At 50.9% G+C, this 23426-nt stretch overlaps 1 protein-coding gene across 1 annotated transcript in view; it reads left to right on the plus strand.

Annotated features, from left to right (window-relative positions):
* The window catches only part of GNA15 (G protein subunit alpha 15), a 178527-nt gene that overhangs the window by 112426 nt on the left and 42675 nt on the right, over positions 1-23426 (plus strand). The window contains exons 2-3 of the mRNA XM_075338089.1: positions 5526-5710; positions 19321-19475. Coding sequence (XP_075194204.1) covers positions 5526-5710; positions 19321-19475 — 340 coding nt within the window. The remainder of the gene's footprint in view (positions 1-5525; positions 5711-19320; positions 19476-23426) is intronic.

Genomic DNA, 23426 nt, shown 5'->3' on the forward strand with positions numbered 1-23426 from the left:
AGAGGGGTGAGCGCAGTGCTGACACCCTCCTCCCCGCCCGCGACAACTTGGCGTCACGAACAGGATCTTACCGCTCTGCCGTCTGGTAGAGGTGCGCCTTGTTACCGCCGAAAAATTTCAGAAGCCGCCATCTTTGGCGCGAAAAGTTCCCGCTCGTGCGTCTTCTTGAGTAGCAGAGGCGCGAAGGCCAAAACCCCGCCCCGAGAGAGGAGGGGCCGGAAAGAGCTAAGGGGGACGCGATGGCGGCTGGCTGCATGTAGACTCAGCTATAAAAGCAGGGACGCCAGGACTCTGCAGAGATCTTGTTCCTGGGAAGAGCCGCCAGCAACATGTGGATGCCGTCCCGCGACACCGTAGCCCCCGCGCCAGGAACCGCGGCGTGGGTGGAAATCCGGACCGCGCAGCTCTACCTAAGGCTGCAGGTCAAGATGCAGCTCCTCATGGAGGAGTGGGAGGCCGACATGGCGGATGTTATAGCAGCCGTGCGGAGACGCGAGGAGGAGGCGGAGGAAGGGAGGGTGAGTGACCCACGCCCCGATGCCCTGGAAGGGCCGGTCATCGCGGCTGCGGGACCCGGTCCAAGCCCTCTCCCCCCGTTGCCTCCCTCGCCACCCGTCTCGGAGGTTGTGACCCCGCCACTAGGCCTGCTACCACCGCAACCAGTAGCAATACCCAGCGTCCCCGCCCAGGCGGGCCGACCTGTAGCCGGAGCCCTTAGTCGACCGGAGGTGTTGCCCTGGAAGGTCCCAAAAACTGAACTGGAGGCATCCCATGAAAAGTCCCCCGAGCCGGAGCTGATGACCCGCTCCGAGCCGAAGGCCCAGCAGCGGAAAGCCAATATGCCCATCCCCCACACCTCGGCTGAGGTAGCGCCGGGTTGTTGCTGTAAGGCAGCGCCCAAGGCCAAGACACCGCGGGACACGCCGCCCAGATTCCTGACAGTGGGCAACGTCCAGAATGTCCCGCGGGGCCCGACCCGTGCGCCGGAGCTCGCAGCAGCGCCGTATTGGGATAGGGAGCCGGTACCGTTGGGCCTGGAGATCAGTGAACGGGAGAGAAAGAAGGCCGAGCGGGTGGCCAGAGCCATTAGAGAAAAGGAGAACCTCCGACAAGCAACATTCCGTGTCCGGGGACCGCTGTACGAGGGGCAGGTGAGGCGGTTTGATGTCCGCCGGGGCTACGGGTTTATCTATGAACCGGGCCTGGAGGCCGAAGTGTTTGTAGCCCGGCGGGATGTGAATGCCCACCTGCCTGAAGAACATCCCAGCCGTAACCTAATGCCGGGCGATATTGTACAGTACACCCGGCACTGTGGAGAGAGAGGGTGGTTTGCCCTGATGTAAAACTGCGGGGCAGCCAGGAGAGCAGGGTGAGTCCCGCACCCCCTCCCTCGGAAGAAGCTGAAAGTCCGGAGTAGGGCAGCGGATGCCCGCTGCAGCAGCCCCCGTTGGGACCACCACTGAGTTTCTGTTAAAAGTTGTTTGAAAATTTTGAAAATGATGAAAATGATTACCGAAGTTTAACCAGATTGTCAAACAGTGATTGAACCGGCCGGAGCCGGCACCGTTGTCCCCGAGGGGACCGTTTGAAAGTTGTTTTGCATGAGGAACTGCTCATGGACAAGCCCGTGAACTTGCAGGGCACCCACAAACGTTAAGTGGCTTGTAAATAAGTTGTTTGCCGTTACCGTTTCTGCAATGCCGCCTCCGGAGAGGCAGGTTGGAGGGAGGGCCCTCAGCAGAGCAGGCTGGGGCCCAGCCACCAAAGGAACCGGTGGCTACCCTCTGGAGGGGAAGGACAGATCCCGCTCGGGTAACTTGTGCTGGACTGTGGGTCAAGGGGTGCTGCCTGGGTTTTAGGGGCAGCATCAGGGCCAGGTTGCTTGGGTGGGAGAGAGCGGAAACCGTAACCGTGAACCGTTATGCAACGTTTAAGTAAAGTGCCTCCCGTTATGGGAAGAAGTAATAAAAATGTAAATATGTTACTGTTTTACAATGTTATATATTTTTCAGAAAAATAAAACCGGTGTTGGACGGGCAGCCCGCGGACGGTCTGCATTTTGCTAAGGGGGAATGTGACGCCCTGGGCAAGCCAGGGGTCACAGGTCATAACACCACCACACCCTACACCCCAGTTAGGAACATCAAAGCTAACCCAAAATCCTTGTTGCCTTCCTCCAGGGGCTGATGTTCACACCAGGGGGTGGGCCAGGTGGTTGGCTCCGCCCACCAAGGAGTTCACAGCTCTGGAGGCGGGAAGAATCAGGCAGAAGAGAGTTCAGCTAGAGACGTAAAGGAGTAAACAGCTAAGATGAGTTAAGGAAGTGAAAGTAGAAGGAAGTGAAGTGGTAGAGGAGCAAAGGAGAAAACTGGAGAAAAGGAGTAAAAGTGAGAGTAGAAAAGCCTGAAGTGGTCCAGCTGTGTGCAGGACAGAGTCAGCAAGGTCAGCAATGGCGGTGATTGTCCGGAGGGGTGACCGTTTGGAAGTTCCTGGAAGGACCGCGGACAGGTAGTGGCCCGGTGGTCTGGAGCAGTGTACAAAGGACAGTCAGCACCAGGGCAGGGGCCTCTCGGACCCCGGCAAGGCTAGGAGTCGCCATAATTTGCCAAATCCGTCAGTGAAGGGGACGTAGATTCCCCCAAAAACCAAGTCCCGATTGAAGGCAACAGCCCAACCATTACAGTAGAGACACCGCCACCGCCAGGGCACCAGTTTCTAAGGGCCAGCGCCTGCGGGCAAAGAGTAGAGCTCCTCCGGTCCAGCTTGAAGCCGGGGAGCGGGTTACCGGTGGGAACCCATCGAGACCATCAACAACATCAGGTGCAGAAAAAGGGACATCACCGTCACCTACTGGGGAAAGCAAGTGCAGCCGTCCGTGGGAACCGTCTTTCCAGCCGTGTGTTTTACCGAGAACTGTGTCAACGTCTCAGGCTGAGTGAGTACCACAGTGCCGCAAGGCACAGCGCTGCCCCTGCGTCCCTGCGCCCACCAAGCCCTGCATCTCCCACCTCATCACTGGGCCCCGGAATCACCAACCCCTACCCACAGAGGGGCAACACAACAACTTGCTGCTTCACACCATCACTCCCGGGATCCCCACACTGAGCAGCGGTGGTGCTAACAAATCACCACAACCGTGGGTGGCGTCATGGACAATAGACAATATCCCCACAACCCAATCCCCTTTCACTCACGGGCGAGGAGCACCGCTCGAGAACCCCCGGGATCCGGCCCACCGCTCGAGCCACCACTGAGCAGCAGCAGCCGGACCCGAGCAGAGGGGTGAGCGCAGTGCTGACACCCTCCTCCCCGCCCGCGACAAAGTCCCAAAGGAACCCCTCTAGGGTCAGAAGCGGCACCCTTAGGGTACAGAAACAGAGTGGAGTGGTGGTGCATATACATGACAGGAGGGTCTGGGGGCATATACATGACAGGAGGCGGTGGGGCATATACATCACAGAAGAGACTGGGGGCATACCCATCACAGGAAATGCTAGGGGCATATACTTGACAGGAGGGGCTGGGGCATATACATCACAAGAGGGCCTGGAGCACAGACATCACTGGGAGGCATAAACATGACTGTGCGGCACAGACAGCACTGGGGGGCATGGACAGCAGCACTAGGGTGGGCACAGACATCACTCGGGGAGCAGACATCACTAGGGCAGCAAGGACGTCATTAGGGGGCACGGACATCACTACGTGGGCACAGACATCACTAGATGGGCACAGACATTATTAGGGGGCACAGACAGCACTGGGGGCACAAACATCACTAGGAGGGCGCAGACATCACTAGGGGATCACAGACATCACTAGGGGGCACGGACATCCCTAGGGGACATAGACAGCACTGGGCAGCCATAGGCAACACTGGGGGGCACAGACATCTCTAGGAGGGCACAGACATCTCTAGGCTGACACAGATTTCACTGGCGGTTGACTGGGAGGCACGGACAGCACTTGCGGAACACACACATCGCTAGGGCGTTCACAGCACTGATGATAGGACATAGCATTGGAGGGAACACAACACTGGGGGTGATACACACTACTGGGGGAGCTGCACACAGCACTGGGAGCTACACACAGCACTATAGGGGGCACACAGCACTGGAGAGGGGGCACAAGGCACACAGCACTGGACAGCAGGCACACACACAGCTGGAATCGGTGAACCTGGTGTGGGACGGAATCACAGAGCACTAAACTCGCCCACAAAGTAAGTCCTGAGCATGCTGGCACTGGCTAGCAAGAAAACCCATTGGTACACCCAAGCAGCATATGTGTGGATTTATGGATTTAAAGGGCTGGCAGCCGGCAAGACTGCTGCTGTCCCCAGGAATATGTCCCAAGGCCACAGAAAAGGTCATTGTGGGCCGAGGTTCCCCACCCCTTGTCTAAAGTGATTGCATATACTTAAATCTCAAATATACCCTACAATGGGACAGTTACCTAGAAATAATCACATGGTTATCAGACCCCACTTGGGCTAATTCTTGTACCTGGGCTTATAGGTACCCTGGCAAGCTACCACTTGGTGCCTAACACCCCCTCATTTTTCTGAGAACACTTAAGGTACCGTCACAGTTAGCGACGCTCCAGAGATCCCACTAGTGATCTGTCCTGGCAGGGATCGCTGGAGCGCCTCTACATGGTCTCTGATGAGCTGTCAATCAGGCAGATCTCCACAGCGATCAGAGATCAGCCACCAGCCACCCGTGTAACGAAGCTGTGCTTGGTAACCATAGTACACATCGGGTTACTAAGCAAAGCGCTTTGCTTATAGTTACCCGATGGGTACCTTGGCTACGTGTGCAGGGAGCAGGGAGCCGGCTTCTAGAAGCTGTGGACGCTGGTAACCAAGGAAAATATCGGGTAACCAAGCAAAGTGCTTTGCTTGGTTACCCGATATGTACCTTGGTTACCAGCGTCCGCAGAAGCCGGCTCCCTGCACATTCAGATCATTGCTCTCTCGCTGTCAAACACAGCGATGTGTGCTTCACAGAGGGAGAGCAACGACCAAAAAATGGTCCAGGACATTCAGCAACGAGCGGCGACCTCACAGCAGGAGCCAGGTCGTTGCTGGATGTCACACACAGCGACATCGCTAGCAAGATCGCTCTTGCGTCACAAAAAACACGATGTTGCTTAGTGAGACGTGGCCTTTAATAAGTTGAGTATAACTTGTGAAATGTGCAAACTGATATTGACTTTTTTTGCCTGGTACTTCTCCATTGCCTGTTATTTACCCTCTTCCTGTTCCTGCTTAATAAAAACCTGTTGAAGTCACCATTTAATGAGTGTTGAATTCCTGGCCTCTGTGTTACAGGAATGACTACTACACATTGGATGATGCAGCTCCAATCTGTGTTTACATACTGCTGTTGTCTAGGCTTGTAATAGCTCATCGGTGGGGGTGTCGGATTATCGGACCATCAGACATTACCTTTTCTACAGATAGATCATCAATATATTGTGATTGGACAAACCATTTAAAGCATTTATGTCTTTTCTTACAGGAACTGGGGAGAGTGGAAAGAGCACATTTATTAAGCAGATGAGAATCCTTCATGGATCTGGTTTCTCAGACCAAGATCGTGAAAATTATGCAAAGCTTATACATCAGAATATCATAACCTGTGCACAGTCCCTGGTGGATGCTATGGAGACCCTCAGGGTGCCTTATGTCTGGGAGGAAAATAAGGTAACACTATTTCAAAAATAAATACTATTGTCCAAAATCAAGTTAACAATTGCATTCATTTTAGGAGAATTTCATGTTTTTGAAGTTCTATTGTTATAAGAATGGAACTGAATAAAGCAAATAACAAAACTAGTCTTAGGCTTTGTGCGCACTAGAAATGTTCCTTGAGAAACTTCTGGGAGTGGAAGATTTCCGGACCTCCGGAAAAAATCCGCACCAAATCCGCGGGTAAAACGGCCTAGTGCGCACATAGCCTTACAGTGCTGCTCCTGTTCTACACGTTATTTGTAGCTGTAGATGTGATGCCACTTCTGCCGCCAATGAAAGTCGGCAGCAGCGGTGAGGTGTCACTGGGTGTAAGAAATACCTTTGTAATCTTTTTCTTAGCTGTGACCAGTTGTCATCATTCCCAATATTCACTTCTGGTGACTCATCATTGGTTATCTAATGAATTTCATGGTGGAAACCTGTTATGCCATATTATGACACACAAGGAAGCTACATACTCTGCATTTTAACCTTTCACACTGCATAGGATATGAGCCAAAAATTGGTAAACCAAAGCTAATCAAGTAAGAAATCTACATATGCAACAAGCTATAAGGTCAAAATAACGTATGCAACAGTCTGTATTAGGTTCAATCCTCTTTCAAAAAATCTGTTTGTCTGAGGCCACATTCACACATAAGTATTTTGTCTGTATTTCACATTAGTGTTGGTAAGCCAAAACCAGGAGTGGGTGATAAATACAGAAGTGGTACACATGTTTAGACACACGTGGTCAAAATTGTTGGTACTCCTCATTTAATGAAAGAAAAACCCACAATGGTCACAGAAGTAACTTGAATCTGACAAAAGTATTAATAAATATAATATTTGCTTTTCAACCATGCTTCCACAGAATTTTAAAAGAAAGTAAAAGCCATTAAATAGGCCTGGCCAGAAATTATGGTACCCCTAAAAATAATGTGACAAAAGGGACATGTTAAATCAAGGTGTGTCAACTAATTAGCATCACAGGTGTCTACAATCTTGTAATCAGTCAGTGGACCTGTATATAGGGCTACAGACACTTACTGTGCTGTTTGGTGACATGGTGTATACCACACTCAACATGGACCAGAGGATGCGAAGAAAAGAGCTGTCTCAGGAGATTAGAAAGAAAATTATAGACAAGCATGTTAAAGGTAAAGGTTATAAGACCATCTCCAAGCAGCTTGATGTTCCTGTGACTACAGTTGCACATATTATTCAGAAACTAAAGATCCATGGGACTGTAGCCAACCTCCCTGGACTTGGCCACAGGAGGAAAATTGATGACAAATCAAAGAGACGAATAATACGAATGGTAACAAAAGAGCCCTGAAAAACTTTTAAAGAGATTAAAGGTGAATTTCAAGCTCAATGAATATCAGTGTCAGATTGCACCATCCGTCGTTGTTTGAGCCAAAGTGGACTTTATGGGAGACGACCAAGGAGGACATCATTGTTGAAAAAATAACATAAAAAAGCCGGACTGGAATTTACCAAACCACATGTTTGTAGGGGGTCTCAGGCTCTGCCACCTCTACAGAAGTGTCCTATTGCACTTTCTCCTGTTTCTGCTTTAATAAAGTTAATTAATGTGTGTGGTGTGGCCACCAGGTGGCAATGTGACCCAAGAGACTCTTCCCTTGGGCTCCTGGGTAGGAAGAGGTTAAGATTAGGGAGGACTGCAGGTTATAAAAGGGTCAGGAAGGAGGAAGAGAACAGGAAAGTCTCACAGAAGGAGCAAAGCCTGAACAGCAAAGGGGATGAGGAAACTAGTGATGCCTATGGAGTCACAGGAGCTGTGGGAGAAGCCAGCCAGACAAGAATTTGAAGTAGTGAAGTCCCAAAGGAACCCCTCTAGGATCAGAAGTGGTGCCCTCAGGGTGTGGAAACAGAGCAGAGTGATAGTACTGAAGCTGTTTTTACTAAGTTTTACTCTTACTAATTTTGAAGTTGGCAAAGAAAACATCTGTGTCCGTTTATTGGTGTCAGCAAGAGAATGTCATGGATTGACTGTCGTACAAAAGAGTGGCAACTGGGAAGTGATGGGTTAAAGATTGACTGTGCTGTGGCTTAGAAACCCCTCCCAAAGTGAACACTGTAGCCTCCACTAGCCACCCTTACATGTTGACAAGCCACAAAGCTTCTGGGAGAATGTCCTATGGATAGATGAGACAAAAATGTAACTTTTTGGCAAGGCACATCAGCTCTATGTTCACGGTCGTCCCCCCACATACTTGTTGCGCCAGGAAGGTGAGCCGGGTTTTCTTACACCTGGGGGTTGGCTCCTGGCCCCAGGTTCTGCCCGTTTAAAGGACACTGCCTTGCGTAGTGCCCCGCCTGGTTACAGCGGCGGCAAATCGGTTGCCAAGTTGAATCATAACGGTCTGTGTCTTTTCCTCGGGTTGGTGGGATCTTCCTCTGCCGCATCCACGGGACGTCATCTGGACTGGATGCCAACTCGATATTTGCAGGTGATGGGGTCACCTGTAGAAACTGCAGTGTTTTTGTGAGGGCAGCCACACTCTTGGTCAGTTCTTGGACCTAACGTCTGAGGTCTGCAGAGGGGTCCTTATCCAGGGTCTGCACCTCTGCCCCTGCCGTTGCTCGGGTTGCGGTCCCCACCTCCGGGTATGTGATGGCAGGATGCCGGAGGGGTACTATGTCAATTGGTGTAGATTCTCTCAGCACCCGAATGGCCTGGTCCTTAAACTTTGCAAAGTCCAGGGCAGGGTTCTGCAGGACCATAATACGCAGCTGTGTCCTGTGAGCGTCTGACAGGAGCCCTTCTATAAACTGCTCAGTCAGTAGTTTGTCTTCATCACGCACACTCTCTGTGTCCACCTGTTTAACTGCTATCAGTGCCTCTTGCAAGTTTAAGGCATAGTCCCGTATACTGTCTTGTGCCCTTTGTTTGCATCCAAAGAATTTCATTTTAATTTCTGCCGCAGTGCGGGTGTCAAAAGTGTCCTTTAACTTGGCCAGTATATGTATTACTGTCCCTTTATCAGTGTCCGGCCAGGACTTTACTTCACGCTGGGTTGCGCCAGTTAACTGTCCTATTATTATGCCCACCTTCTGGCTTTCGCTCATGGGGTATACTTCAAATAGCCTTTTCAGTCTCTCTTTTAAGTCGCTCAGGGTATGCGACTCCCCTGAGTATTGTGGTAACCAGGCTGCTCCCGGGAGGTATGGCATTGTGAGCAGCATCATGGGCACTGCAGCTAGAGCTGTAGCGGCAGCCTCATCTCCACCTGGGCTGGACATCTTCTTCCCCCCTTAGTGGATCTTACCAGGCTCCGCGTTTCTCTTCCGGGTAGCGCAGGGTTAACTAACCGTCGCCCTGATGGCGGGCTTTCTTCGTGCTCTTTTTCTGGCGTACGCCCTTTCTTCCTGCGCCCGGCAGTTTTAATGGCGGCGTCAGTTTCCACCAGCAGTAAAACACAGTCTATTAAATACAGTTCAAGGCACACTTTACTTAGGCACACAGTACCCGGTGGTACCGGACACGAACATCCTGTTTGTGACGCCAAAGTGACTCGCCCGCCCCAGGGCCTTAGGTGACTCGGTGTCGGGCCGGACTAGTCCGGGGTAGTCAGTGGTGGCGGGGCCCGACTCCGTGACCCTGGCAGAGTCAATTAATGTGGCGGTATTGGGGAAGATCGTAATAAAGTTTATATAAGATTCGTGACGCCACCTGTGGATTGCGGCTTTGTAGCCGCCGCTTCTGGATGGGACCTCCGGGGCTGGTGTTGTAGCAGCTGAGGTGTTTCTGCTCCCCACAGGTGGAGCGGGTACCCCAGGGCAACCGTTTGTAAAGTCTATGGTGGATGTTGATGAGGTGCAGGGCTGACAGGGCAGTGGAAAGGAACGGACACAGACAATGATTTCTTTTACCTTCTCCTTTACTTGTCCTCAACCGGTGACCTCCAGGGAGCCTGTTACAGATGGTAGTGGCGATCCGGTAGCCTGGAAGCAGTCAGGGAACTCACACTGGCCAGGTGAGTAATGAGGCCTGATCCCTACGCTCTGTCTGTGTAAGCAGGGTCCTGCTGCTTCAGCGATGCTGAGACCCGTTCTGTCATTTTCTGAGGTAATCTATTACCTCCCCCGTGTGGCAGGCTGTGTGGACTGTCACAGGTGCGACTCTTTTAATCCTGGCTCCAAGTCCTGGCTTTACAGCTGTGCCTCTGGGTGTGGGGTGGACAGAGACCCGAAGTCCTCTTGTCCTCCGGATACGACCACCGATACTCGAGTACTCGAGTGGCCCCGAACTCCGGTATTCGGTTCGCAAGCGATGACTTTGGGGTGAGCTGGCTGCGCTCTAATCCCCGGTGTCCTTCTCCTCTTTGCCTCGCTGTGGACTGTGTTTTCCTGGGCTGAGCGATCCGGCTCAGCTCCCAGCTCACACAGCACACTACTTACCCGAGCTCCTTCTCCCTCAGAATTCTCCTCACAGACTGACTAACTCCTCCCCCAGGTCAGAGCTTAAGGAATGCTCCCTGGAACTCCAGGTTTAGAACTCCCTCTGCTGGCCCGGCGGAGAAACTGTGTTGAATGATGGTACTTACTGGCCAATGGACTTCCCCAACTACCTCCAGGTTCAGCATTAACCCTTTTGGGGAGGGCAACACTGCTGTGGCATCCAGACCGCATGTGTTTCACATTAACATAGGAACCCTTCTTTGATATCACATTCACAATTCTTGCATCCATTGAACTTGTGAGTTTTTGGAGAGTTTCTGCTTGAATTTCTTTGCATAATGTCAGAATAGCCTCCCAGAGCTGCTGTTTTGATGTGAACTTCCTCCCACCCTCAGAGATCTTTTACTTGATGATACTCCAAAGGTTCTCTATAGGGTTGAGGTCAGGGGGAAGATGGTGACCACACCATGAGTTTATCTCCTTTTATACCCATAACAGCCAATGACACAGAGGTATTCTTTGCTGCATGAGATGGTGCATGGTCATGCATGAAAATGATTTTGCTTCTGAAGGCACATTTCTGCTTTTGGTACCATGGAAGAAAGTTGTCAGTCAGAAACTCTATATACTTTGCAGAGGTGCTTTTCACACCTTCAGGAACCCAGGGCCTACCAGATGTCTCCCCATGATTCTGGCCCAAAACATGACTCCTCCACCTCCTTGCTGATGTCGGAGCCTTGTTGGGACATGGTAGCCGTCCACCAACCATCCACTACTCCATCCATCTGGACCATCCAGGGTTGCTCGACACTCATCAGTAAACAAGACTGGTTGAAAATTAGTCTTCATGTATGTCTGGGCCCACTGCAACTGTTTCTGCTTGTGAGCACTGGTTAGGGCTGGCTGAATGGTAGGTTTATGCACCACAGCAATCTTTTGAAGGATCGTAGGATCCTTGAGGTACACCTTGAGGTTCGAGGGATTCCAGAAGCACCAGCAGCAGCAGCTTCAAATATCTTTTTGCTGGTTTGTAATGTCTTTTTAGCAGCTGCTCTCTTAATCCGATGAACTTGCCTGGCAGTAACCTTCCTCATTCTGCCTTTATCAGCACCTTTGTAAATAAGCACTTGAACCTTGCCTCTCCCCCCATCTCATTGTAGATTGTAAGCTCTCACGAGCAGGGTTGTATTTTTTTCCCCTCTAAATATTGTAGTTCTATAACTGTTACTTGTTTGTATATGATCCTCCTGAATTGTAAAGCGCTACGGAATATGTTGGCGCTATAGAAATAAAGATTATTATTATTATTATTATTATCAGCGCGAACACGTATGTGCTCTGAATCAGCCACAAATCTCTTCACAGTACGATGATCACGCTTAAGTTTTCGTGAAATATCCAATGTGTTCATTCCTTGCCCAAGGTGTTGCACTATTTGATGCTTTTTGGCAGCAGAGAGATCCTTTTTCTTTCCCATGTTACTTGAAAACTGTGGCCTGCTTAATATTGTGGAACATCTAGTTTTCCTTTTATTGGTCTCACCTGGCAAACTAATTATCACAGGTTATCTGAGATTGAGTTCAGTGATCCAAAGAACCCTGAGACACAATACCATCAATGAGTTTCATTGAAGACAAAAAAAAAATAATAATCGCTATGACACTTAAAAACCAATTTGCAGAATAATTTGGAACATGGTGTATGTCTAAAAACACACTGCATGTTGAATACACCGATGTTGAATGTTACACACAGATTGCATCATAAACAAACTGCATGCAAACACATTGTATGTTACACATACTGCATGTTACATATAAACACTGCATATTACACACATAGATACACTTCATGTTGCACACACAAACACCTTCTATATTCCATACATATACACTGCATGTTAGGCCCGTTTCACACGTCAGTGAAAAACACTGACGTTTTTCACTGGCATGTAAAACACGCACATATCCCTCCGTGTGCCGTGAATCACGGCACACATGGGTTGTCTAAGTGCAATCCGGGCTCCGTTCTCCGTGGCCCGTGATTGCACTTAGAAATCAACTCACCTGTGCGTGCTCCCGCTCTCCATGGTGCTGATCGCTCCCGCGATGCAGCATCCAGCCGGCGCTGACCCCCGCAGCAGCTACTTCCGGGTCGGCTGTGTCGTGCATCATGAATAATGAGCCGGCTCAGAAGCAGCAAGCTGCACGGGCTGCAGAGGACATCGCTGGACGCCGGGTGAGTAAAAATGATTTTTATTTTAAAAGCACGTTTTTTTCTGGCACATGTTTCACGGATCACACCACTGCGTGGTCCGTGGGACATCAGTGATGCCAGAAGAAAATGGACATGTCTCCGTGCGGCAATCACGGACACGCGGGTACACCGCACGGAGACACGTGCAGTGAAAAATCACTGATGTGTGAGCAGACCCATTCATTATAATGGGACTGCGTATGTCAGTGATTCTGGTATGTTTAAAAAAAAGCACAAACGTACCAGAATCACTGACGTGTGAAACAGGCCTTATGCTGCAGAATACACACACAAACACTCACACATTGCATATTACACACAAACACTGCATAGTACATACACTGCATGTTATACACACACTGCAAGGTACAAACACACTGTATTTTACACACTGAATGTTACACAGATATGACCACACACTTACATCATACCTCCCAACTTGAAAGGAATAAATTATGCAACACACACCCATAGCCACACCCATTTGGCAGTGAGGGACATTCAGCACATGACGCGGACTGTTCATGCATTCATAGTCTTGTTCACATGTTGCTTAAATCCAGTGCTTTTATTGTTTCTGCAGGTGCCTGCACCAAACTACACAATAACACTTTTCTCTGATTATTGCATTTTTGCTGCCTATCTTAAGCTTTTTCCCCATTATTTCATGGGGTTTTGGTGCTGATGTGAAGCTGCATTTTTAAATGTTTTTATAGTACAGAAAAGCTTTGTACATTTAAAAATCGCCTGTAAAATACTACTGTATTTTTTTAAGATCCACATTTTAGGCTCTAGAGAAAAATAAAGCACCAAAACCGCAGAGTTCAGCGGCGTCTTTTCACGGAATCACATCCACTTTGCTTTGACAGTTAGGCTATGTGCCCACAGGGAAAGTGTCCTGCGGTTATATCCGCACGACATTCCGCAGGAGCTCCCAGAAAACCGCACCACAACTTTTGTTTGTTTCCATGCTGCGAAATGTCCTGCGGATATGCTGCGGGCATTCTGCATTGAGGATACAGTACCATGGCTTTGGCACTGCATCATCAATACAGAACAAGTGCTGAGTGATCGGGGAGTTCATACTTACCTCCATCACGCAGCACTTCACTCTCCGGCCGTGTCACTCTGTCAGCGTCTGCACTGTGCAGGTGAAGGTGGGCGGGCCTTAACTAGCTCTGGCTGTCACATGACCGGAGCTCGTGCAGGCCCCGCCCACCTCCTCCTTCCTGCTCCTAGCTCCACTGCTGTCCTGACTCGGGTGTCTGCTATCAAGGCAGGTAAGTATGGGACCAAGGCAGATAAGCGTCTATCTCCATAGTGGAGCGCCGGGATTTCCGCAGGTAAATGCGCAGGAATAATTGACATGCAGTTATGTGCGGCTGTGGGATATCCGCAGCGTATTCCGCAGCCGCACATACCGTAGCATGGACACAGAGACTCCCCATGTCCCATAGGATAACATGGGGAGTGTCTGTACTTGCTGAAACCTGCGGATTTATCTGGAAAATCCAGATAAATCTGCAGGTTTTCCGCAGCAAAATCCACTGAAGCAAGCTCCCGTGGGCACATAGCCTTAAACACAGCAGAATATATGTGCCAAAGAAGCTGCTGTGGAGTTGGAGGCTGCAATGCAGCTTCAATTATATAAAATTCTCCTAATGACATCAATAATTGTGGAATAGTTTAAGAGTTGATGCCTTGAGTCCAAGGGAAGCATGAAAATATAAGAAAATGGTTGACTTTTTTCCTCATTATGTTATCGTAGTTTTATAGGAACAAAGAAGAACAGGATGAGTTTGTAATCTTGACCTGTATTGCAGGCAAGGAACCCAGCTGCAGATTTCCTGCCTGCAATACAGGTCAAGATTACCAAATCCTTCTGCTCTTCTCACTGCAGACAGAGGCTTAATGGTAGAGCTGCTACCTGAGCACAAGGAGTTCAACAGTTGTAGTTCTGTGGAAACCAGAGCAGAGAAGAATTTAAGTTATGCACTGCGCTGAAAGGAGGAGCTGGGACAATATCAGTGAATAGCGGGACAGTTCTACTGAATCCGGGATGGCTGGGAACTATGATTACATACATACACTACCTGTTGCAAATACACACAGACACATGTATGTGTATGTTACTGTGTCGCCCTGGGCAAGCCAGGGGACACAGGTCACAACAACACACACACCCCACATTCCCTGCAGGTACACCAGCTAACCAAAAATCCTTGTTGCCTTCCTCCAGAGGCTGATGATTCACACCAGGGGGTGGGCCAGGCGGTTGGCTCCGCCCACCGAGGAGGTTACAGCTCTGGAGGCGGGAGAAACCAGTGAGTCGAGTGAGGGACATGAAGGAGTAAACAAGAAGTTTAGCCCAGGCAGGGCTTGTGTGAGGAGTTCAGCCAGGGACATGAAGGAGTAGGAGGTGAACAGAGTGTCGCTCAGGAGGGAGCTAGAGTGAAGTGAAACATCGGTGGAAGTGACAGAAAGCCTGAAGTTGGTCTGTGGCTGTGTGCCCAGACGGAGTCAGCAAGGTCAGCAGACAGTGGTGAAGGTCTGCAGTGGGACTGTCTGGAGGTTGCTGGAAGGACCACGGAGGCTGTGTGCCCGGGGGTCTGGAGCAGTATACAAAGGGCAGTCAGCACCAAGGCAGGGGCTTTTCGGATCCCGGCAAGGCTTGGAGTCGCCGTAAATTGCCAAATCCGTTAGTGAAGGGGACGTAGATCCCCCAACAAGCAAGTCCTGATTGACGGCAAAGGTCCAACCACAACGGGGAAACACCGCCACCGCCAAGGCACCAGTTTCCCAGGGCCGGCGCCTGCGGGCAAAGTGTGGAACTCCTCCGGCTCAGATTGTAGTATTGGAGCGGGTAACCGGTGGGAATCCATCGCTACCAAACAGACATTTCAAAGGTGCAGGGGAGAGACCGTCACCGCTAACTGCAGGGAACCGCAGCACCGTGAACCGTCCGAGGGACCCGTCCAACCAGCCGTTTGTTTACCGAAAACTGTGTCGTGTTTACTGGCTGAGTGAGTACCTCAGTGCCGCAAGGCACAGCGCTGCCCCTGCGCCCCTGCACCCCACTGGGCCCCGGGATCACCAACCCCTACCTACGGAGGGACAACACAACAACTGGCTGCTCCGCCTCACCATCCCCGGGATCCCCATATAGAGCAGCGGTGGTGTACACTCAATCACCACAACCGTGGGTGGCGTCACGGACAATAAACAATCTCCCCAACCAAAATCCCCTTTTCACTCACGGGCGAGGAGTGCCGCTTGAGAAACCCCCGGGATCCGGCCCACCGCTCGAGCCACCACTGAGCAGCAGCCGCCGGACCCGAGCAGAAGGGGTGAGCGTAGTGTGCCGACACACCCTCCTCCCCGCCCACGACAACTTGGCGTCACGAACAGGATGTTACCGCTCTGCCGTCTGGTAGAGGTGCGCCTTCTTACCGCCGGAGGTATCCGGCAGAAAAATTTCAGAAACCGCCATCTTTGGCGCGAAAAGTTCCCGCTCGAGCGTCTTCTCGAGTAGCAGAGGCGCGAAGGCCAAAACCCCGCCCCGAGAGAGGAGGGGCCGGAAAGAGCTAAGGGGGACGCGATGGCGGCTGGACGCATGTAGCTGCAGCTATAAAAGCAGGGACGCCAGGACTCTGCAAACATACCGTTCCTGGAAGTAAAGAAGAAGCCATCATGTGGATGCCATCCCGCGACACCGTAGCCCCCGCGCCTGGAACCGCGGCGTGGGTGGAAATTCGAACCGAGCAGCTCTACCAAAAGCTGCAGGTCAGGATGCAGCTCCTCATGGAGGAGTGGGAGGCCGACATGGCGGACGTTATAGCCACCGTGCGGAGACGCGAGGAGGAGGCGGAGAAAGGGAGGGTGAGTGACCCACGTCCCGATGCCCTTGAAGGGCCGGTCATCGCGGCTGTGGGGCCCGGTCCAAACCCTCTCCCCCCGCTGCCTCCCTCGCCACCCGTTCCGGAGGCCGTGACCCCGCCACTAGGCCTGCTACCACCGCAACCGGTACCAGTACCCAGCATCCCCGCCCAGGCGGGCCGACCTGGAGCCAGAGCCCGCGGCATTCCGGAGGTGTTACCGTGGAAGATTCCGAAAGCTGAACTGGAGGCATCCCCTGAAAAATCCCCCGAGCCGGAGCCGATGACCCGCTCCGAGCCGAAGGCCCAGCAGCGGAAAGCCCCTATGCCCATCCCCCACACCTCGGCTGAGGTAGCGCCGGGTTGTTGCTGCAAGGCAGCGCCCAAGGCCAAGACACCGCGGGACATGCCGCCCAGATTCCTGACAGTGGGCAACGTCCAGGATGTCCCGCGGGGCCCGACCCGTGCGCCGGCGCTGGCGGCAGCGCCATATTGGGATAGGGAGCCGGTACCGCTGGGCCTGGAGATCGCCGAGAGGGAGCGGAAGAAGGCCGAGCTGGTGGCCCGAGCTATCCGAGAAAAAGAAGATCTCCGCCAGGCCACGTTCCGTGTCCGGGGCCCGTTGTACGAGGGGCAGGTGAGGCGGTTTGATGTCCGCCGGGGCTACGGGTTCATCTATGAGCCGGGCCTGGAGGCCGAAGTGTTTGTAGCCCGGCGGGATGTGAATGCCCACCTGCCTGAGGAGCATCCCGGCCGCAACCTAATGCCGGGAGACCTTGTTCGGTACACCCGACACTGCGGAGAGAGGGGGTGGTTTGCCCTGGATGTGAAGCTGAGGGGCAGCCAGGAGAGCAGAGTGAGTCCTGCACCCCCTCCCTCGGATGAAGCTGAAGGCCTGGAGTAGGGCAGCGGAGCACCGTTGTCCAGTCCCCGATGGGACCACCATTTTGTTTTGTTTGTTTAAAAGTTTTGAAAGAATAAGAAAATGATTACTGAGTACCTCACCTGATTTACCGTGATTTGCAACCGGCTGGAGCCGGCACCGTTGTCCCCGTGGGGACCGTTTAAAAGTTGTTTTGCATGGAGGACTATCTATGGACAAGCCCGTGAACTTGCAGGGCAACCACAAACGTTAAGTGGCTTGTAAATAAGTTGTTTGCCGTTACCGTTTCCGCAATGCCGCCTCCGGAGAGGCAGGTTGGAGGGAGGGCCCTCAGCAGAGCAGGCTGGGGCCCAGCCACCAAAGGAGCCGGTGGCTACCCTCTGGAGGGGAAGGACAGATCCCGCTCGGGTAACTTGTGCTGGACTGTGGGTCAAGGGGTGCTGCCTGGGCTTTAGGGGCAGCATCAGGGCAGGTTGCTTGGGTGGGAGAGAGCGGAAACCGTAACCGTAAACCGTTTGCAACATTAAAGAAATGTGCCTCCCGTTAAGGAAAGATTTATTAAAAATGTACATAATTTACCGTTTATCATGTTATACCCTTTTTACATTTACAGAAAACAAAAAGGAAAATAAAACCGGTGTTGGACGGGCAGCCCGAGGACGGTCTGCGTTTTGCTAAGGGGGAATGTGTCGCCCTGGGCAAGCCAGGGGACACAGGTCACAACAACACACACACCCCACATTCCCTGAAGGTACACCAGCTAACCAAAAATCCTTGTTGCCTTCCTCCAGAGGCTGATGATTCACACCAGGGGGTGGGCCAGGCGGTTGGCTCCGCCCACCGAGGAGGTCACAGCTCTGGAGGCGGGAGAAACCAGTGAGTCGAGTGAGGGACATGAAGGAGTAAACAAGAAGTTTAGCCCAGGCAGGGCTTGTGTGAGGAGTTCAGCCAGGGACATGAAGGAGTAGGAGGTGAACAGAGTGTCGCTCAGGAGGGAGCTAGAGTGAAGTGAAACATCGGTGGAAGTGACAGAAAGCCTGAAGTTGGTCTGTGGCTGTGTGCCCAGACGGAGTCAGCAAGGTCAGCAGTCGGTGGTGAAGGTCTGCAGTGGGACTGTCTGGAGGTTGCTGGAAGGACCACGGAGGCTGTGTGCCCGGGGGTCTGGAGCAGTATACAAAGGGCAGTCAGCACCAAGGCAGGGGCTTTTCGGATCCCGGCAAGGCTTGGAGTCGCCGTAAATTGCCAAATCCGTTAGTGAAGGGGACGTAGATCCCCCAACAAGCAAGTCCTGATTGACGGCAAAGGTCCAACCACAACGGGGAAACACCGCCACCGCCAAGGCACCAGTTTCCCAGGGCTGGCGCCTGCGGGCAAAGTGTGGAGCTCCTCCGGCTCAGATTGTAGTCGGGGAGCGGGTAACCGGTGGGAATCCATCGCTACCAAACAGACATTTCAAAGGTGCAGGGGAGAGACCGTCACCGCTAACTGCAGGGAACCGCAGCACCGTGAACCGTCCGAGGGACCCGTCCAACCAGCCGTTTGTTTACCGAGAACTGTGTCGTGTTTACTGGCTGAGTGAGTACCTCAGTGCCGCAAGGCACAGCGCTGCCCCTGCGCCCCTGCACCCCACTGGGCCCCGGGATCACCAACCCCTACCCACGGAGGGACAACACAACAACTGGCTGCTCCGCCTCACCATCCGCGGGATCCCCATATAGAGCAGCGGTGGTGTACACTCAATCACCACAACCGTGGGTGGCGTCACGGACAATAAACAATCTCCCCAACCAAAATTCCCTTTTCACTCACGGGCGAGGAGTGCCGCTCGAGAAACCCCCGGGATCCGGCCCACCGCTCGAGCCACCACTGAGCAGCAGCCGCCGGACCCGAGCAGAAGGGGTGAGCGTAGTGTGCCGACACACCCTCCTCCCCGCCCGCGACATTACAAAACACACTCCATCATAGACACAAATACTGTATGTTAGAAACAGATTCTATACTACAAATATTCCTACAGGGTGAGGGACCTTTGGTCACATTACTAAGATGGCGCTAAAGGTACTTCTTACTTCTGTGTAATGATTGGAATAAAAGAATAACTTTAAAATTATACACAATCTTACCATGTGCCTTTCTTTTAGGTGAATGGGAAAATGATCAGAGCCCTGGATGTGTACAGCATACAGAAATTAGAAAAGCATCACGCTTTAGCCATCAAGAAATTATGGAGTGATCCTGGAATTCGTAAATGTTATGAGAAGAGAAGAGAATTCCAGCTCCTAGACTCGGCCTACTAGTGAGTTTGGCAGAATTATTGTTTTTTGCACCTCCCATGTACATTGATCTTAGGAGGCCCCCAAAAAGATGTTTCCACAATATTAGTACTTCAGTAAGCAGCACATTTTCAGTCCAGAAATCTGCAAAACCTTTAACCAATGTAGAGGTATCAGCGGTCTTTGCTTTATCTTTCACAGATGTTTTTGGGGGAACGATTTTGTGGCACTTACTAATATACATTACCAATTACCAGTTCCCTAAACTGCTTATTAGTGCATCCTACTTCACACATTGCACGGCTCTTCTGTTCTAAACATGGCCTCTATTTGAGCGGCATGTGATCATACCTGTTTGTCAGCCTCCTCAAATTGATAAACACAGTCTTTCCCAGTGTTATGCAATTAGAGGAAGCCTCTGGACTGCACTAATAGGCAGTGCTTCACAAAGTAAGAGATTGGAGTTAAATCTATAACTCTTTTACATTGGAAGTGCCACAAAATCATGTCCCCAATACATTTGTTAAAATAAAGTAAACAATTTAAATGCCCAACGCAGAGCAAGACATCGGAATTCTCTCTTTAGTGTCATGCTCTATTGTCACAGCCACGGCACTAACCATTGCAGCATAGAAATTTCACTTTGAGTACTATTTTTTATCAGTAGTGGATAAAAAGTGAAATTGTTTATAAGGCCTGAAACACACATCCGTGAAACACGTGCGTGTTTGGTCCGTTTCCGTGTATACTGGAGACACGGCCAAACGTGCACCAATGTTACTATATCTCTGCGGTTACAATTGCGTTTTTGGTTATGTCCGTGAGTCCGTCTCCTAGATGCGTTTTTTGGTCCGTGTCTCACGCCAGCATGTCCGTTTTCTGCACGCAACACGCAGCACAGACCCAATGAAAGTCAATGGGTCTGGGCGCACGTCCGAGTTACACGGACGCATCTCTGTTTGCTCCCTGTACGTTTTGTGCTTTTTTCATGTGATGTCGGTCTTTTTTCTTTTTCTGTTTCGTTCTCTCCCTCAGTCCGTCGGTCGGTCTCTATGTCTGTCGGTCGGTCTCTCTGTCTTATCTGTCCCTCTAGCTGTCTGTCGGTCAGTTCCCCCCCTCTCTCATACTTACCGTTCCCCGATCTCCGGCGCGGCGCTGCACGGCTGTTATAAAAACTCCGGCGGCTTTTACTATTTTGAAAAAGCCGGCCGCCCATTAATCAATCTCGTATTCCCTGCTTTACCCGCCCACCGGCGCCTGTGATTGGTTGCAGTCACACATGCCCACCACACTGACAGCTGTCTAACTGTACCCAATCACAGCAGCCGGTGGGCGTGTCTATACTGTGCAGTGAAATAAATAAATAAATAATTAAAAAAAACGGCGTGCGGTTCCCCCCATTTTAATACCAGCCAGATAAAGCCATACGGCTGAAGGCTGGTATTCTCAGGATGGGGAGCTCCACGTTATGGGGAGCCCCCCAGCCTAACAATATCAGTCAGCAGCCGCCCAGAATTGCCGCATACATTAGATGCGACAGTTCTGGGGCTGTACCCGGCTCTTCCCGATTTACCCTGGTGCGTTGGCAAATCGGGGTAATAAGGAGTTATTGGCAGCCCATAGCTGCCAATAATTCCTAGATTAATCATGTCAGGCGTCTCCCCGAGATACCTTCCATGATTAATCTGTAAGTGACAGTTAAAAAACACACACACCCCCGAAAAATCCTTTATTAGAAATAAAAACCACAAACAAATTCCCTCATTACCAATTTATTTACCCCGACAAAGCCCTCCATGTCCGGCGTAATCCACGGACCTCCAGCGTCGCTTCTAGCTCTGCTGCATGGAGGTGACAGGAGCAGCAGAATACACCGCCGCTCCGGTCACCTCCACGCAGCTAATGAGATGAGTAGCGCGATCAGCTGCTGTCAGTCAGGTTACCCGCGGCCACCGCTGGATCCAACGGTGGCCGCGGGTAACCTCAGTGACAGCAGCTGATCGCGCTACTCATCTCATTAGCTGCGTGGAGGTGACCGGAGCGGCGGTGTATTCTGCTGCTCCTGTCACCTCCATGCAGCAGAGCTAGAAGCGACGCTGGAGGTCCGTGGATTACGCCGGACATGGAGGGCTTTGTCGGGGTAAATAAATTGGTAATGAGGGAATTTGTTTGTGGTTTTTATTTCTAATAAAGGATTTTTCGGGTGTGTGTGTTTTTTAACTGTCACTTACAGATTAATCATGGAAGGTATCTCGGGGAGACGCCTGACATGATTAATCTAGGACTTATTGGCAGCTATGGGCTGCCAATAACTCCTTATTACCCCGATTTTCCAACGCACCAGGGCAAATCGGGAAGAGCCGGGTACAGCCCCAGAACTGTCGCATCTAATGTATGCGGCAATTCTGGGCGGCTGCTGACTGATATTGTTAGGCTGGGGGGCTCCCCATAACGTGGAGCTCCCCATCCTGAGAATACCAGCCTTCAGCCGTATGGCTTTATCTGGCTGGTATTAAAATGGGGGGGACCGCACGCCGTTTTTTTTAATTATTTATTTATTTATTTCACTGCACAGTATAGACACGCCCACCGGCTGCTGTGATTGGGTACAGTTAAACAGCTGTCACTCAGCGTGGTGGGCGTGTGTGACTGCAACCAATCACAGGCGCCGGTGGGCGGGTAAAGCAGGGAATACGAGATTGATTAATGAGCGGCCGGCTTTTCCAAAATAGTAAAAGCCGCCGGAGCAGTGTGAATGCCGTGCAGCGCCGTTGATCGGGGATCGGTGAGTATGAGAGAGGGGGGGACACTTCAGTCACTCGGGGGATTAGCGGTCACCGGTGAATCCTTCACAGGTGACCACTAATCAGTACACGGCACAAAGACAGAGCCGCGGCATAACTATGAAGTCGGGTGAAGTTCACCCGAGTTCATTCTCATCCCGCTACTCTGTCTTCCGACATGTAGTAACGACATTTTGCATCACACACGTACATTTCACACGGACAACGCATACACATGTCAGTTATTTCACTCACGCACACACGGACATTCCACACGCACATACGGCTAGCATACGGGATACACACGCAGGCCACACATACCATAAAAACGGACCTAAAAAAACGGAAAACGGACCCGAAAAACGGCCCGTTTTACACGGACGTGGTTTTCACGGATGTGTGGCGGAGCCCTCACACTGTTTTTAAAAGGACCCCACCAGGTGATTCATGCTGACTTACACGTAAGCTGAGCAACAGTACCCAATGTCAGGCACCAGCTGCAAAAGTAAACAAGATTTTTAGGGTGTATAAAAAAATAAATTAAATCCCATGATCCCAATGTATTACAGTCATATGAAAAAGTTTGGGCACCCCTATTAATGTTAACCTTTTTTCTTTATAACAATTTGGGGTTTTGCAACAGCTATTTCAGTTTCATATATCTAATAACTGATGGACTGAGTAATATTTCTGGATTGAAATGAGGTTTATTGTACTAACAGAAAATGTGCAATCCGCATTTAAACAAAATTTGACAAAAGTATGGGCACCCTTATCAATTTTTTGATTTGAACACTCCTAACTACTTTTTACTGACTTACTAAAGCACTAAATTGGTTTTGTAACCTCATTGAGCTTTGAACTTCATAGGCAGGTGTATCCAATCATGAGAAAAGGTATTTAAGGTGGCCAATTGCAAGTTGTTCTCCTATTTGAATCTCCTATGAAGAGTGGCATCATGGGCTCCTCAAAACAACTCTCAAATGATCTGAAAACAAAGATTATTCAACATAGTTGTTCAGGGGAAGGATACAAAAAATTGTCTCAGATTTAAACTGTCAGTTTCCACTGTGAGGAACATAGTAAGGAAATGGAAGAACTCAGGTACAGTTCTTGTTAAGCCCAGAAGTGGCAGGCCAAGAAAAATATCAGAAAGGCAGAGAAGAAGAATGGTGAGAACAGTCAAGGAAA

Source organism: Anomaloglossus baeobatrachus, chromosome 1 (assembly GCF_048569485.1).
Source record: "Anomaloglossus baeobatrachus isolate aAnoBae1 chromosome 1, aAnoBae1.hap1, whole genome shotgun sequence".
Classification (NCBI taxonomy): Eukaryota; Metazoa; Chordata; class Amphibia; order Anura; family Aromobatidae; genus Anomaloglossus; species Anomaloglossus baeobatrachus.